Source organism: Lytechinus variegatus, chromosome 18 (assembly GCF_018143015.1).
Source record: "Lytechinus variegatus isolate NC3 chromosome 18, Lvar_3.0, whole genome shotgun sequence".
Taxonomy (NCBI): Eukaryota; Metazoa; Echinodermata; class Echinoidea; order Temnopleuroida; family Toxopneustidae; genus Lytechinus; species Lytechinus variegatus.
The window spans coordinates 10,408,777-10,425,463 of record NC_054757.1 but is presented as its reverse complement, the minus strand read 5'-3'; the positions used below and the strand labels follow the sequence as shown (position 1 = coordinate 10,425,463).

Sequence of the window (16,687 nt, the reverse complement as noted above, 5' to 3'; positions counted from 1 at the left end):
AAGCACCGGGTGGGTGTTTCATAATGCTGTGCGTAAAGTCTTACGAACGACTTTACGCAAGACTGGAACATGTTCTTAGGTCATAACTCAATTACACAGTGATATCACATAGCAAAAGAAAGGATCACCAGTTGTGCGTAAAGTCGTTTGCATCTTACGAACAGGTTTATGAAACACCCACCAGGGCTCCGTAACACAAAGATTAGCGATCAATCGCTAAATGAACTGACCAATCAATATCAATGTTACACGAACATTTGGTTTAAAATAATGGACAGGAACCAATCAGAATGCTTTTTTCATATTTGCAATTCATCACAAATTTTTGTGTTACGGAGCCCAGGTAACAATCATCCATTGGGATCCGAGATACCTACTTGGAAATCACAGAGATTCTTGAATTAGTAGTTCTCAACCATCAGCATAGCTGCTTCACATTTACACCAGGTTTTCAATGTACATGTAAAAGAATACATGGTGTACAATGAGTCCTCTATACTTCAGAAGTAAGTTCTCAACTACTAATAATGGTCTGCTTTAGCTTTGTGGTGCAATTTCAGCTTTTAGAGTAGCTCTGTAGTACCAGGGAAATGGTTGCCAATTTGAGTCAACTCAATCATCCTTAGACTTTGGCTTGACCTTGTTATTTGATGGGCTATTACTGGTACTCTCTTCCATATCTCCTTCAATCTTGAATTCTTGAGCACAGTTGGCGGGAAACCAACCCCGTACACGTTTCTTGGTGTCTCCATCATCGTCCAGCACCACGTCACCATACAACCAATATCTAGAGAGGAATATCATCAGAGAATCATGTCGCATCACATTCACGACTGTTTATACACAAACTGATTTAAATATCCCAGACTGTGCCAAACTCACTGAGCCTTTTAATCACTTGTTTTGAGCAATTTAAATTCAACTGTACTATCCTTAACATAATTCCTTCCAATATATCCCATATTTTTTAATGAATAATTCCATTCATTGTCAAAATATTCACTCAAGTAATAAATTTTGTTATCCCAAGGTTAAAACACAAATTCTCCTAAATTCATTAAGGCATTATGGCCCACGCATTTGGAATAATCTCCCTGATGGAATTCAGTACTCAACAACAATTATGTAATTTAAATCTAAGTTGAAATGAATGTATATAAATGAATATGCAAAATAATTTGTTTCCTTTCTCCTTGCTAAAATCTCATAAATTTACTGCCCCACTGTCCCTGTGTGTTTACTGGTGTTTGTTGATGCTGTGTGTGCATTTTTTTTTTCATTCAATGTACTGGGAACTAATACTTGCAAATTTTTATAAACTTTTCTGTAGTTTCCAATTTTCTCAGATATCATCTGTCATTCCTGTACATATTGTATCAATTTTAATGCTGAGAAAATAAATAAATTGAACTGAACTGAAGTTATCAGATTAGAAAATTGTAATATATTCCTACTGTGTAAACTGTACATTGTATTATTAAGTGTTACACATTTGTTGCATTTCATTATCATCATTTATCATCTGCTTAGCCATAAAAAATCCAAATGACACAAGTGTGAAGTGATGTGGTTGCACTCAAATCTCAGATCTGAAACTAGAAATTTGACATGTACCAAGGATACAGATGCCCCCGCTTAACGCGATCAGAAATTCATTCAATATGATTAAACTTAATATCGTGCAGAAACCAATATAATTTAGACCTTTGAACCAACTGGAATATTTAATGGAGCTGTGACATTTGACCTGCAGACTCTGAATTTGATCTTAGCCTGTATTTTGGTGTCATCTACCTACACACCAAAATTTTTTAAATTCCATTAAATATTTTTTGAGTCATTGCACGGAAACCAACTCGCTTTTTCAATGAGCTGTGACCTTTGACCTGCGGACTCCGAATTTTAACTTCGCCTGTATTTTGACGTCATCTAACTACACACCACATTTTTTTTTAAATCCATCAAATATTTTTCGAGTTATTGTGCGGAATTGTGTTTAAAAACTCTAAATGAAATGAAAATGAAGTTAAAAACATTTTAAATAACTAAATCGGGAAATGACAAGGGAAATACTCACTTTTTCCATCTGGAAACCATGACGATATCACCAATTTCTACCGGTATTCTTGGCTCATCTGATAGAGGTACTCTTACCAGGGTACACAAACCATGAGAAAGTGTACAGATATAACCACTGTAGTCATCTATGATCTCATATTCCACCTGATCAAACAATAAAATATATCAAAATGTCGGAATACATTTTCCACTAAAGTTGGTTGATAATATGTATTTGGTCTTTGTAATAGAACATTACTTTTTTTTACCAATTCTTGTTTGCAAATAGAACATTTTATAAGTTGCATAAAACTTAATATAGCTTGTTGTACGCAAATCAATAGGAGGCTTAACTGTTTTACTTTCAACTGTAGACAATTTTAAATGTATATCCAATCTTTTAATGCCACATGGAACATTTGTTCCATCAAACATGAAACATTCAAAATATATGATAGGGTGACATCATATATGATTCAATTAATTGTTAAGAATCAAACAAGAATCAAGAATAAATAAAGAATCAATTAATTGTACTAGGAAAATAAACGCAGAGACAATACAACTGGCCATACCTGGCTAAATGCGCACTGCTGCAAATATATGTGCTTGAATCATTGTAAGGCATTCTCAGGGATGTTAGGCTTCTCAGGGATCTTACTCTTTGCTTGAAATAATTGTTTCCACATTTTCATGGAATACTGGAGGAAAAACTGATTTTTCTTCACCATATTCATATTTTGCTATTAAACTTCCCAGCAATGGAAGGTACAATTTCTGGCTTTCTGCTAGTAAATAAGACTGCCTATTCGACCTAAAAAAAAAAAAATCAGAACAAATCTTGAAACCAGCAGGATTTGAATCTCTGATTTTCTGACTGTTGTTCAGCGACTTTTCCACCAGACCATCATTAGTCCATGACACAGTCACAATGAAATAAGAATACCTCTGAATAATTCTGATTTGAAACTTCCCCAGCAAGCCTTTAGAAATTCCATTCCCAGCTATTGTATAACACAAACAAGGAATATTCCTATTCATCCAACAAAGATTTCAAATTTGGTGAAAGAGAAAGGCTCTATTCAACCTCATGCAATGTCTTGTACCATCATAATAATGCCTTTTTACTATATGCATACTACAAAGCTCTGCTTCGTCTTTTGAAATAAACAAATTTTGGTAAATATTAACAAAATTACAAACAACAAAGTCATCCCCATACTGAACTCACCAAACGATGCTTCTTCTCAGCCTTTTGTGCCAATTGTTCTCGCTGCAAATAAACAAGAACATCAATATGAAGCTTCGCATAGACAGAAAAGAGTCATGAGTAATGCAAAATAAAATCTTCCAAAGTAAAAAATAACAAATTTTTCTTATTCCTCTAACCTCTAAAGGTCCCTATGCAGTGTTTTGCACATTCACAAGCAGTAACACCATATTAATATCTATATACTTTGGCAAGTGCCTTGGATAATTTTTCTTTAACATCTGAGCCAGTTCTGGCTTCGTTTTCTTGCAAAAATTCTGATCAACTTCTTAATTTCATCTTTTAGTCCTCCCATATCCAGACAGGAATCCAACTTCACCTCTTTCCCTTTAATCCTCTTAAATCTCTCTTTAAAAAAATTATGGTCAGGAAAGCAATTATAAAGTCCTGGATACTCTATTGTTGCAATCAATTGATGGATAATGACTCTTTTAAAAGGACAAGTCCACCCCAACAAAAACTTGATTTGTATAAAAAGAGAAAAATTCAACAAGCATAACACTGAAAATTTCATCAAAATCGGATGTAAAATAAGAAAGTTTTTTCTTATTTGGCATTTTAAAGTTTCGCTTATTTTCAACAAAAGAGTTATATGAACGAGCCAGTTACATCCAAATGAGAGAGTTGATGACATCACTCACTCACTATTTCTTTTGTATTTTATTATATGAAAAATGAAATATTGTCATTTTCTCGTCATTGTCATGTGAAATGAAGTTTCATTCCTCCCTGAACACGTGGAATTCCATTATTTTAACATTTTGTGCTTCAGGCAAAGAGGTCCTAATCGTCAAATTCGTAAAAATTGAAATATTGTATAATTCAAACAATAAAAAACAAAAGAAATAGTGAGTGACATCATCAACTCTCTCATTTGGATGTAACTGGCTCGTTCATATAACTATTTTGTTAAAAATAAGCGAAACTTTGAAATGTCATAACTTTCTTATTTTACATCCGATTTTGATGAAATTTTCAGCATTGTGCTTGTCTGATTTTTCTCTATTGATTCAAATCAACATTTTTCTGAGGTGGACTTGACCTTTAAATCTCAAATACAGTTTGGCCAAACATCAAAGAAAGAATGAAGAGCAAAATGACTGTTAAACATGAAAGCCTGTATGCTGTGGACTCTGGTTTACACTAAACCCTTGTTGAAAGTTGTGGTTTAACTATGGAGAGCCAATTGGGGCACAAATCCCTAACAGTACACATCCAATTTATCAACTCATATGACACCTAAATTGTCTGGGAATGAGGACTTAAGTATTTTGAAATATTTTTTTCTTCATCATGAAAGCAAAAGGAATCAAAATAGTAAACATAAGAATATACAATATAAACAGAATTTTTGGCTCCCCATAATTTTAGCACATAGGTAGACCGTGGTCTAAGTTAAAGCTAAATGATAGTAGTTGCAGTAAAACACTGTTTTCATGAGAAAGTCTGTAAAACCAAGCGTAAGTATAATTATCATCGTGGATCTAGATCTGGTACTGTTACATAAACTGAACTTTGTGAAATCATAAAATCTAAGCTGCAATACGATCACACTGAAGATCGCCAACAGATAGGCACACGTGGGACAGTGTACTATTATTGCTGGAATAAAGACCCGACGGAAGTGACCGAATACGCGCTTATTTTGCTTATTTCTCAGCAATTACATAATTTCTTTAGGAATCCTTTTGCACATATTCTTTTATTCATACATACAGACACTTTGGTGGTCATTATATTAGATTCTGTAAAAAGTCATTTTGAGATCATTACCAGAACTGGAATTTATCTTTAAACCCGACTTCAGGATACAGGCCAATGAAGACAAATTTCAAACATTCCTTTCCCTTGATTACTCACTGTTAATGTATATTGATCACACCCCTCGATGACAGACCAAGTAAACCCGTCTCCCTTTGGAACACCACGTAATGTAAATACTTCCATCAAGTTTTCCTTCCAGCCAAGATGATACGGATAGACAAAGCTTTTTCCAAAACGCCTGTGTCTTGAGTTTGCCTAAGGATGTAAAGACAAATAATAATAATAATCAGTTCTTGTATAGCGCATAACATATTATGAAGAGCGTCTCTATGCTCTTCCAAAGAACTTGGATATTGTTACCCCGGCTGTAGCATTTTAAGGAATAGATTCCTGCTAGGTACCCATTCACCTCACCTGGGTTGAGTGCAGCACAATGCAGATAAGTTTCTTGCTGAAGGAAACTACGCCATGGCTGGGATTTGAACCCACAATCCTTTGTTTCAGAGTCCGGAGACTAATCCACTGGGCCACAACGCTCCACAAGAAAAACACATTTAAAAACACAGGGTGTTATTCTGGTAGTTATGGTTTGGTTAAAGAGAAATAAATGCCAGTAGTTGCAGTAAACACTGATTTCATGAGAAAGTCTGTAAAACCAGGCTTAATTGTCAGTATATCATCGAGGATCTAGATCTGGTACAGTCACATAAACTGAACTTTGTTAAATCTTGAAATCTACGCTGAAAAAAATTCACACTAAAGATCACTAACACAGATAAGCGCACGTGGGACAGTGTATTATTATTGCTTTGAATGTCGTGCCCAACGCTTGACCCCAATCATGTGCTTATTTGCTAATTTCTCAGCAATTACACAATTTCTTCCAGAATCCTTTGGCACATATTATTTATTTATACAGACACTTTGGTGGTCATTTCATTGGATTCTGTACGAAATTATTTTGATATCGTTACCAAAACCTGTGTTAACTTAGACCACACTTGTGAAGTGCAAGTTGTCAACTCATTCACCAATCAAAAATTATTTGTATCCTGCTGTAAAAAAACATGTAAAAAATTAATAGAGTTGTGAAATAGGAAGGGAAGAATATACAAAATTATAATGAATTGCATTGACAGTATCTCACATGCAGTTGCCCGCAGAAGCGCGTGCAAGTCTGATTTGCACGCAGAAAAGTTTGGAACATGCTAAAACTTTGTTGCAGGTGAGCTGCGGGCAATCATCCACAACTCACCTGCAAGGCTTGCACGGAACATTGTGACGGACTTTTTAAGGAAGTACTCATGAACTAACCTTTGTTTTTATCCAAGACTCAATGCCAGTCTCATTTTTAAGAATAGATTTCATCTGCGAAGGAGAAAAATAATATCAAACATGAGCATCGAAGGCCATTCTCTTATTATTACAATAGACAACAAGGAAATGATAATCCTGTAAATACAGATTGTAACAACAATACAATGCATAAACAACTAAACAAAAACAATGATCACCCTCAAACCATCAAACAGTGTTCACTACAACTTAGTACATTGCCTCTCTCATGAAAAAAAAATTATCTCACAGCAAGAAAATGCCATATGAAAACCATTTCAAGAGGGATTGGTTTTGTACACTAAATCCAATGAAATGAATAGAATATCAACCATTTTAAAGAAAATGTGACATACTATTTTGAAATAGGGATAATCCACAATATATTAGTAATGCATCACATTACCTGAATAAAGAATAATACTCCAACTGCTACGCAAACCCCTAGGGCAAAACCAACAGCTAAGATGGCACATATAAGATGTACAAAACCAAATGTAAGATAAGGTGAATTTTGAAGAGATTCCATCATATATCGTCTACGAGGATACTGTGCAGAAGAAAAATAAAAAGATTACTTTAAATTAATATTTGAGTTACATTTATATCTTACTAGAAACAAGAAATTATGGGAAATTGAAATTATCCCATGCCCCTACCCCCCCCCAAAAAAAAAATATATATATATACATTTGATTTTTATCATGAATGAGCATGAAATTGTTTTTTAACTGCACATAACCTTCAGCTTTTGTTGGGAATTAATATTTTGCTCATCCCAAAATTGTGAAAGTGAATGGAAATGACTGTTATACAGTTACAACAGTGGAGCCAGCCAACTCTGAAAGACATTATTGGATGATAAATTGCTGATCCTGAAATTGTGAAAAAAAAACGAAAATCAAGTGTAATAAAGTAAAATCAGAGGAAGAGAGTTAACTCATTATTCCAGCCAATGACAGTTTTCAACTCTGCCTTTGCATATTTTTGGTCATAGATAGTGTCCTTGCCATGTACGAGAATGTTTGAAATATATGGTGCATTACATAATGTCTATTTATAACTAAAACCCTTGGAAATATGATAAATCTGTTTTTAAATTTACTAACAAAGTTGATGAGAATATTGCTGTCAGCTCTTGACAATGCTACACACAAGATATATAAACACAATGGAATGTCAGATTGCTATTCTTTAAAAATAATATACAAAGGAGACAAATTATCCTTTCACTGGTCTAATGTGTCAGTACAGACTACTTTTTCACCACAACACAGTACCTACCAGTATCATTTGAAAGACTTGTATATAGAGAGTATACATGCACACTATAGCTCCATGACCACAACCAAGTACTGCAAAAATAAGGAAGTTTGTAAAGTGGGCGTGGTTGAAGTGACCACAGCAAGTGTTGATCCACGGACAGTGATGGTCCATCTTCATAACACATCTGTTTCAAGATACAAATGAAAATGAAAGATAGTTATGAGAAAAAAATGAAAAATGATAAACAGGACTTTAGCGATAACAATGCATTTACTAATTGGCAGCCTTAATAATAGTCACTTTTTAAACAGTTTATTATATCACACAACTTAACTATACATGTATCTTTAGGTGCTTCAGAACATAAAGAAAATGAAAAGATTTACCAAGTTCACTTTGTTGAATTGAGGTACATTTTGAATAAGTAAGTTTTAAGAGCTGTTTGAAATTTGTACAATGAATCAAATATTTTCAGGAAATTTGGAAGGTTGTTCGATAGAAATATTGTAGGTTTTAAAAGACAGGGAATATGTTTTCATGATTTTTTGTACGAGTGACAAGTTGCAGATTTTGGAGAATTTGCATTAATTTGGTGTAATAGGCGATATCTAATGACAATTTTATGGTAAGTTAAGTAACCTTAGATGCATAACATTTTTTACTGCCTAAATCCGTGACATTGGAAAAGCTTTAACATTGCTATGAACAGAGATTTCCCAGGACTCCTTTATGAGTTTCCAGGGCTTTTTAAACATTTCTGAGGGAAATCACCCCCAGCCCCCATGTATTTTTCTTCCCTGAAACATTATCATCACAAGGAATTAATATAATGATAATAGCCAATTTTTATATAGCGCTCTTCCCAGAATGGCTCAAAGCGCATTACAGCTTATAATTACCCCGGTCATTGGATCCATTTCAATCCCGCACGGAAAGTGCACAATTTCCACTCCCTGGGGAGCATTCCTTGCATTCATAGCAGCCTCATTATGGCGCTGGCAAATTCAAACAAACAATATCTTTTGCATCCTACCGGTTACCCATTTAGCGCCTGGGTCGAGAGTGGCAAATTGTGGATTAACGCCTTGCCAAAGGACGCTAGACCGCGGTGGGATTCGAACACACGACCCTCTGTTTACAAGGAGGGAGTCAGAACCACTACACCACGGCTCTTCCACACTACCGAAGCACCCTGGAAGTTGCTTGTGTCGCTCACCTTTTACAATACCTGCAATGGTGAGCTCTAGGTGCCTTGAATCCTTCACAAAACTGACAATATTGAAGGTATTTCTCATCCTCTTTCTTCTCCTGAAAGGAAAAATATGGATACGATAAACTGATGTAACTACAGATTCATTAAGGTAATCAGTCATATAGTTTTCTCAAATGCTCATAACTTTATTTTGGTATATTCAAGTTTTCTCAGATTTTCTATTCATCTTATTGATCTTAGATTTTTTTTCACACTAACATTTCCCAAGTGTTTCATTTCCCCTTCAACCCTTTGCGCGCTGATGTTGTAATTTTGCACATTCGTACAATCTAATTCAACAATCGTAATAATAGTTTTCTCCCCTACCTTCAAATTAGATAAGCTAATAAAAGGCAATAGCTCTTGGATAACATATAATAATAATAAGTAACAATGGCAGAGATGCCAAGTTCAAAAAAATGTTATGCGTGAGATTTTCATGACTCGACGTCTCTGTGCGCGCGTGGCCAGTACTTACACTCGTACGTTGCGAAAAGGCGCGCGCATGAGAAATGGGCTTCAAAACTATGCGATGCACGCACGCGATTCATCGTATCACGTACTAGCTGTGCGCTGACTGCACTCTCGATTCGTCTCGCGTGCCGGGCTAGACGCAAAGGCAGTCGGCCAGTCGTATAATCTGGCGAATAATGCTACTTTTTCTCTTTTTTTTCTGTCGGGTCCCGATGCGTGAGAAAAATGGGTGCTATGCGTGAGATCGTGAGACGGACCCTGAATGCATGAGTCTCACGCACAATGCGTGAGACTTGCTCTCTGCTATGGTGCAATATGGATATTTTGAATTAAAGAAAATAACAATTAACATGGAAAAAATTGTCATTATTATTCCCCCCAAAATTAAGTCAGCATGCAAAGAGTTAAATGTGAAAATGAAGAATGTATACTCCTTTGGCCCATAAGAGATATTACATGGTTTTCCGTACGTACTGGTTTCCATCCTTTGGGGACAAAGCCGGGTCCAAGGAACATTGCATAGAAGTAGTGATAGAAGATAGTGATACACCAGATGACCAGCATCGCACAGTGAATCACACTCAGCGGGTCTTCTTTCAATGGAGGCCACACAGCCAGCGCACAGATAACAGCATTCGTTGTGATGTAGATCATGAGGAATATTGCAATGAACGGGCCCCAGTGGCACAGCTGCCTCAAGGGGCGTAGAGGTCCGAAGCACATGATGAATGGCGTCTGCCAGATCAGAGTACGTCTACATCAATAGATGGAGAAAAAAAATAATTAGATCGAAGTACAATGAATATTTCATTATTTGATCACAATCTCTAAAGAAATGACTTGTATTAAGCTATAAGTTGCTTACTTTAACATTCTGTCTCAAATTTGAAGGGGGTACTAATTCTGCAAAATAAGAGAAAATATAATGAAGGTTTTGGAAAAAATCAATCAAAATATTTTATTTGATAAAAGTTAAGATTTTTTGATGTCACATAATATGAAGCTGCTCCAACAAAATACATCATGCTATATAAAATATGCTATTTTTCTATTTAAAAACAATTTCAACTATTCATTAAATATGTCACAAATTATTGCAAACATATGCTCCTGTGAGGAAAAGTCTCTTCAGTCATTATTATCCATACATATTTAATACATAGGTACATAGGTACATGGCATACATTGCTGGTATAATAAAGCCATATGAAAATAAAAACATGAAAAATATATGTATACCTCTTATTCTTCGATCGATTTTCATCAAACCTCCATTTACTTTACTTCCTGACACATCCTACCACCCCACAATGTCAATAATCATATATGAATCATATGTATTGGAAATGTGTGCTGTTGACGTGCGTGTGCTCGTTTTCAGAATGAAGTCGTGCAAAGTTAGATGACGTCCGACGTTTAGCACCAAAAGATGTCCATTTGCTAAGTCAAGCTTAGCTAAGTTAATTATTTTTTACTGATTTCTAGTATCAAAATTATGGATAATTATAATTAAAATCAGCATTTTCTCAGCTGATTTTAAGGTTTCTCAACAATCAAGAAATCATTTGGGGTTTATAGCACAATTTAAACCGGTGAAATTGATCGCGCCACACAACTTTACTTGCCCGATATTTGGAAACTGTATCCAATATTTGGCAAAAAACAAGCTTCTGGTAGTAAGTAAATGATTTCCATTCTATCATATTTTTTAAATTCTATTTTTTATGACATTAAAATATTCAACATTGTAGTTTTTGTACTACGGAAATACACATGATTTTTATGATTCAATGATTGTATTTTTGTTTTGGTCCAATCATGCTTACGTGTCCGATATTTGGGCAATATATTCATTTAATTACACTACAGTTCCAAATATTGAAATAATTTCAACACTAACACTACAGTCATGACAGTCAACACAAAAAACAAATCTGAAAACAGAAAAGTGAAACTGAAAGTGATGAAAACCAAATCAAATCATGCAAATAGATCTAGCTCTAGGTCTAATGCCAGAAAAAGTGCTGAATCTGCACTATGTTTCAAAAGCATGCAGATATTTATCAATGATTTATCACATGTTAAAGAATCAGAAAATCAATTTCAAACATTTTTTTTGTTTTAAATCATATTTATTTCTTCCTCATATCACATGTAAAAAAAAAAATATATATATATAACATGACATTAAAACTTAATTGTTTCAAGTTAACACATTAACATTTTAACATGGTGAGAAAAGGAATATATACATGTATGAATTTCAAATGTAAACTTAACATTAATCTGCTCAAATTTTTTTTAACAACTTATAATCACGAAGGGATAAATACAGAACAGAATCCGGGTACAACAGCAAAAATCTAAATTACGGAAATAAACTTATAATCTGTATATAAAACTCAAAATTCTCCATACTCTTCAATCAAACTGATTTTTGAGGAAGTTATTAATAAAAAAACATACACAGAACTTAAAACCAGACCCTTAGCTACACTTAACCCCCCTACCCCCATAAACTACAAATAAAGAATAATAATAATGGTAATAAAAAAAAAAAAAAACATAATCAAGGAGGCCGATATTAAATCGGCCAATCGCCTTCATTTTCAATTCAACTTGCACACGACACCCACACATTTTTCAGTATATGGGACAATGCTCTCTTCTGTCACGTCCATTATTTTCAGTCTCAGAAAATCTCCCGAGTCGTTTAATCGTAATCAAATAATACTTCCGAAATTCATTTTCTTAGTAATGCATTAATTGAAAACGATAGTTTTCGACCTTAAAAAGTAAAACGTAAACACAGATTTTACCTCCTTTTTTGCCAAAAATTTAGAGTTCTCTATAAAAATCGCAATCTGTTGTACCGTGTCCGTAAAGAGAAAAGGAAAAACAAAAAAGTGGTGAGAACAGCTGTGGGAGGGGGGGGGGTATGGAAGTGTGACACCCCAACATGCCCAACTTGTACTTGTAAATATCCTTCCTCCGGTCTACGGAGATCGACGGCAAGCCGCAGGGTTCAGGTCCTTTCTAAATGATTTTGCCGGCACAGATGGATTTTTAGAATGTACCTTAAGCAGTGACATGTCAAAGAGGATGCAGAGCCAGAAGAAGAGGGCAGGGAGTGTGAGGGGAAGAGAATGGAGGATGCGAGTATGTGGGGGTCATTTCCAGTGAAGTCATTTAGGATGGATGTAGGCAAGTCAAGGTTCTCAAGATGTTGTAGAAGGTCCAGACGCTGCATCAAAAAGACTGGACACGAGGCAAGAAAGTGGGTAGTGGTTACTTCCTCCAGAGAGCAGAGCTTGCAGGTTGGGTCTGGGCTCTTTCCAATGGTAACTCTAGGCGTCGTTGTGTGGGATAAGTGGACGTAAGCAAGTGAGCACGTAAAATCACAGCTGATCGAAGATGGGTCGGTAGGGAGGAAGGGTAGAGTAACGATATCTCTTTCTCTAAAACATTCATGGCAGTCGACAAAGTCATGTACCAGTTGGCAAAATGGAGGATGGAGGAGAGCTTTGGTCCACTTTGAGAGAAATATGTATTAAATTTATACTCATTCCATATCAAATAAATTTAATACATAGTCTGTTAATTTTGACCAAAGTTAGCTGGAAATATTTTGCCTGTATGAAATTCGTTTAAGGACTTTTTGGATAAACAAAATTATAGTTCAATATTTCTTACTCCAGTTCATAGACAAGAGTAACTTCAGATTGTATTTAATTTTAAATCTCCTGGTTATGATGGCATTACAGATAGAGTTGTGAACTAACATTATACACTCGCTTGCTGATCCTCTGCTTCATATATTTAATTTATCATCGCAGCTTGGCCAGGTCCCAAAAAAGATGAAAAAAAGCTAAAATTATACTCATTTTCAAGAAGGTTGATCAATTAATTAGTGGTAATTACCGCCCAATATGTGATAATCAATTCGGTTTTAGAGAAAAACATAACACAACTCATGCTATATTGACATTAAATATCTATTTCTTTTGACAATTCTGATCATACCATAGGGTTGTTCCTCAATTTCTCAAAAACGTTTGGTACAATAGATCATGAAATACTATTATGTAAGCTATCACATTACGAAATCAGAGAGACAGCTTTAAAATGGTTATACTGATCGAATTCACTTTGTTACAGTAAATGAATCAGATTCTCCAACAAGGCCAGTTGCCTGTAGAATCCCACAAGGTAGTATTCTTGGCCCTTTGGTATTTGTAAAAAAAATCATCTCATGTTCTCTCATTTATTCTCTTTGCTGATGATTAAAATATTTTCTACACACATCGTGATCCACATGTACTTGTGAGCACTAGAATGCAGAATTTAAAAAAGTAACAAACTGGATTAAATCCAACAAACTGTCATTGAATCTGCAAAAAAAATATATTTATGCTTTTTAGTCATTCATTGAAACATCTGCCGCATCAAATACTCTTTGATAATACTGAAATCAAAGAAGTCCAAACAAAAAATTTTTTAGGTATTACTATATTGATAACGACCTTACGTGGAATGCTCATATCAACAATATTTGCAGAACTGTGGCAAGAAATATTGGAGTCATCAATAATCTTAAAAACGTTCTTCCAGCACAAGCGCTATCCATGTTGTATTGTGCAATAAACTTTACTATGGGATTCTGGCATGGGGAAATTCCCCTCAAAAGAGACTCAATTAACAAAGTCTTGCTATTAACAAAAAAGTACTGAGAATAATTATGCAATGTGCCCTTTAATTAGAGCTCATACTCAGCTCATACGGATGAATTGTTTCGTCAGAAACGTATCCTTAAACTCAGTGACCTTTACCGCTTACAACTATTCCAATTCATGTATCAGCTAGATAAAAATAGAGCACCTAATGTCCTACAAAAGAAATTTATGAAAAACAATACTTTGCATTCATATGACTAAGTCTTGACAAGATCGTGCCACCGTGAGCTCTGTATCCCTGACGATCGACATAAGGTTTACGTCGAAAATTTGGACTTGGAAATTAACTTTGTTGGAACTACAATGCATTCCTCTATGTCTCTTTTTATCTAAAAATTATATAAACCCCTCAAAAAAAGTTTTGCAACTCAGTTTGGGGGATGATATCTTTTTGGTCAATAAAGTATAAAAGATGAAACTGATCTCATTGGAAAGCTGAGTTATTCCTCTTTACAATGACATGCCATTTGCTGTGATTATGTAATCATGGAATATGCAATCACCCTGAACATTGAGAAAAGTCAAAAGTGAAATGTTGCAAAATGCATTGATTTCTAACAAGAGTCTCAATTCTATAGAATTTCTACCATGCACATGATGCAGGTGACAGTGAATGCACGCGGTCCATCCTCGATACAATTGGAAATTCGCTATTGGAAACGACGCATTTTGCAACATTTCACTTCTAACATTGCTGTGTATTATCATGTCTGTGTATTTCATGATAACACTAGCATTACAAGTGACACATGATTGTAAAGAAGAATAATCATGCTTTCTAAAGATATCACTTTTACACATGATGATGGCACATTAAGAAATTTATTAGCACTCAAACTTGCAGTTTGAGTTGCAGAACTCAAACATGACATGGCAACGGATTTTGCAACATTTCATTTTTTACATTGCTGCATATTTATCATGTCTGTGTATTTCATGATAACACTAGCATTACAAATGACTTTGAACTTTATTGAATAGATACCTTTTGGCCCCGATTGGGGCAAATAAAGGCTCAAACATTTGAACAAAAGTAACATATTTACAAATGGGTAATATGATCGTAAAGGAGAATAATCATACTTTCCAATGATACCACTTTTACATATGATGATGGCACACTAAGAAATTTAATAGCACTCAAACTTGAGTTGCAGAACTTTTTTTGAAGGGTTTATATATATATACACACACACACACACACACACATATCTATATATATTTGGTATCATGTTAAAGAGCTTCTAAAAAATCTATACATTGAGAAATAAAAATCAAATTTGATAAAAAATGGACCTAAACCCCTTTCGCAAGTGAGCTCTTCTTTTTTTATTTACATTTGAAGGTACTTTTTTTCCCAAGACCTTTGTGATAAGCTAAGAAAATTAAGTTATCGGTGAAGGTTTGAGGAAAATCCATGAAAATCAAAATAATTATAAGGTTTCTATTATTTATGACGTAATAGAGCAGCTGCCCAATGTTTTAGATAATACGATGCATAATATGGTTCATAATGATCCCTTTTTCACTGGAGCCGATGTGAAATAATTTTCAATTTAATTCAATTCCATTCGGTTTATTATGAAAGACATTGTAAAACAGTCCGAAGACTGACACATACAAAGTTAACAGAAAAAAAGGAAAAATACATTGAATTATATACCTACGAATTAGCAAAATATAATAAGAACATAATATTAAGATTAAATATTGCACTTGAGGTTCAGAAATATAATTAAGGGGATAATGCTATGTAAGGAGAAAATAGAATGATCGATAAAAACACACAAAAATATTGGGATATGTATTATGTTGATCGATTTCAATGTAAACTGAGGGGGGGGGGACTTGTAAATTATGAAAAAGGAGGTGAAGGGAAGAAAACAATGTCATATACTTTTACACACAAATTACATACAGACATTGAGTTCAATGTATATATATATATATATATCAGGCGCGTACGCAAGGGGGGGGGGGGTTTAGGGGGTTCAAACCCCCCCCCCTTTTTTTTTTTCTTTTTTTCTTTGCTTGTCTCCCCAGAGGTCGGTCTGGTCAAGGAGTTATCGGGCAAGCGCCTGATAACTCCTTGGTCTGGTTACGGACAGTTCCCCTACCCAATAATGTATATGACAGCAACTCATGTTTCCGACGAAAAACACAGAAAAAATTTCCGCTCGCTTCGCTCTCTCCATTTTATTATATCTTTTATTTCCGCATGTCGCCAACATGATCACGGTATCGCCATTAACAAGGCCATACATGATTATCATGATGTATACTTATGAATACAAGTGAACCAAGACAAAGACATACGTTTTCTTACAAAATATGTTTTACCAATATGAAAACCAAAATGACGGAAAACGCTAAAATGTTGGTTAGCTCGCTCCGCTCGCTCGTAATAATTTATGAAATTCCATAAGTATCTAGTCTCCTGTTCAAGGCCGTATTATGAGTGTTACGAATAGAAGGACATGTAGCATCGACTAATACTTGATTTACTAACAAACTATTGACAAGAAACGCGAAAAT

At 34.8% G+C, this 16,687-nt stretch overlaps 1 protein-coding gene across 1 annotated transcript; it reads right to left on the bottom strand.

The window, feature by feature from the left end:
* Positions 1 to 269: 269 nt before the first annotated feature.
* Positions 270 to 12,323, bottom strand: LOC121432087 (palmitoyltransferase ZDHHC6-like). The gene is made up of 10 exons (XM_041629936.1): positions 12,239 to 12,323; positions 9,894 to 10,173; positions 8,910 to 9,001; positions 7,712 to 7,877; positions 6,834 to 6,977; positions 6,407 to 6,460; positions 5,189 to 5,347; positions 3,290 to 3,331; positions 2,078 to 2,223; positions 270 to 787 (listed from the first exon to the last, which is right to left on the bottom strand). The coding sequence occupies exons 2-10, from the start codon at positions 10,140 to 10,142 to the stop codon at positions 613 to 615; spliced, it is 1,227 nt and encodes a 408-aa protein (XP_041485870.1). The 5' UTR covers positions 10,143 to 10,173; positions 12,239 to 12,323; the 3' UTR covers positions 270 to 612.
* Between the last annotated feature and the right edge of the window lie 4,364 nt (positions 12,324 to 16,687).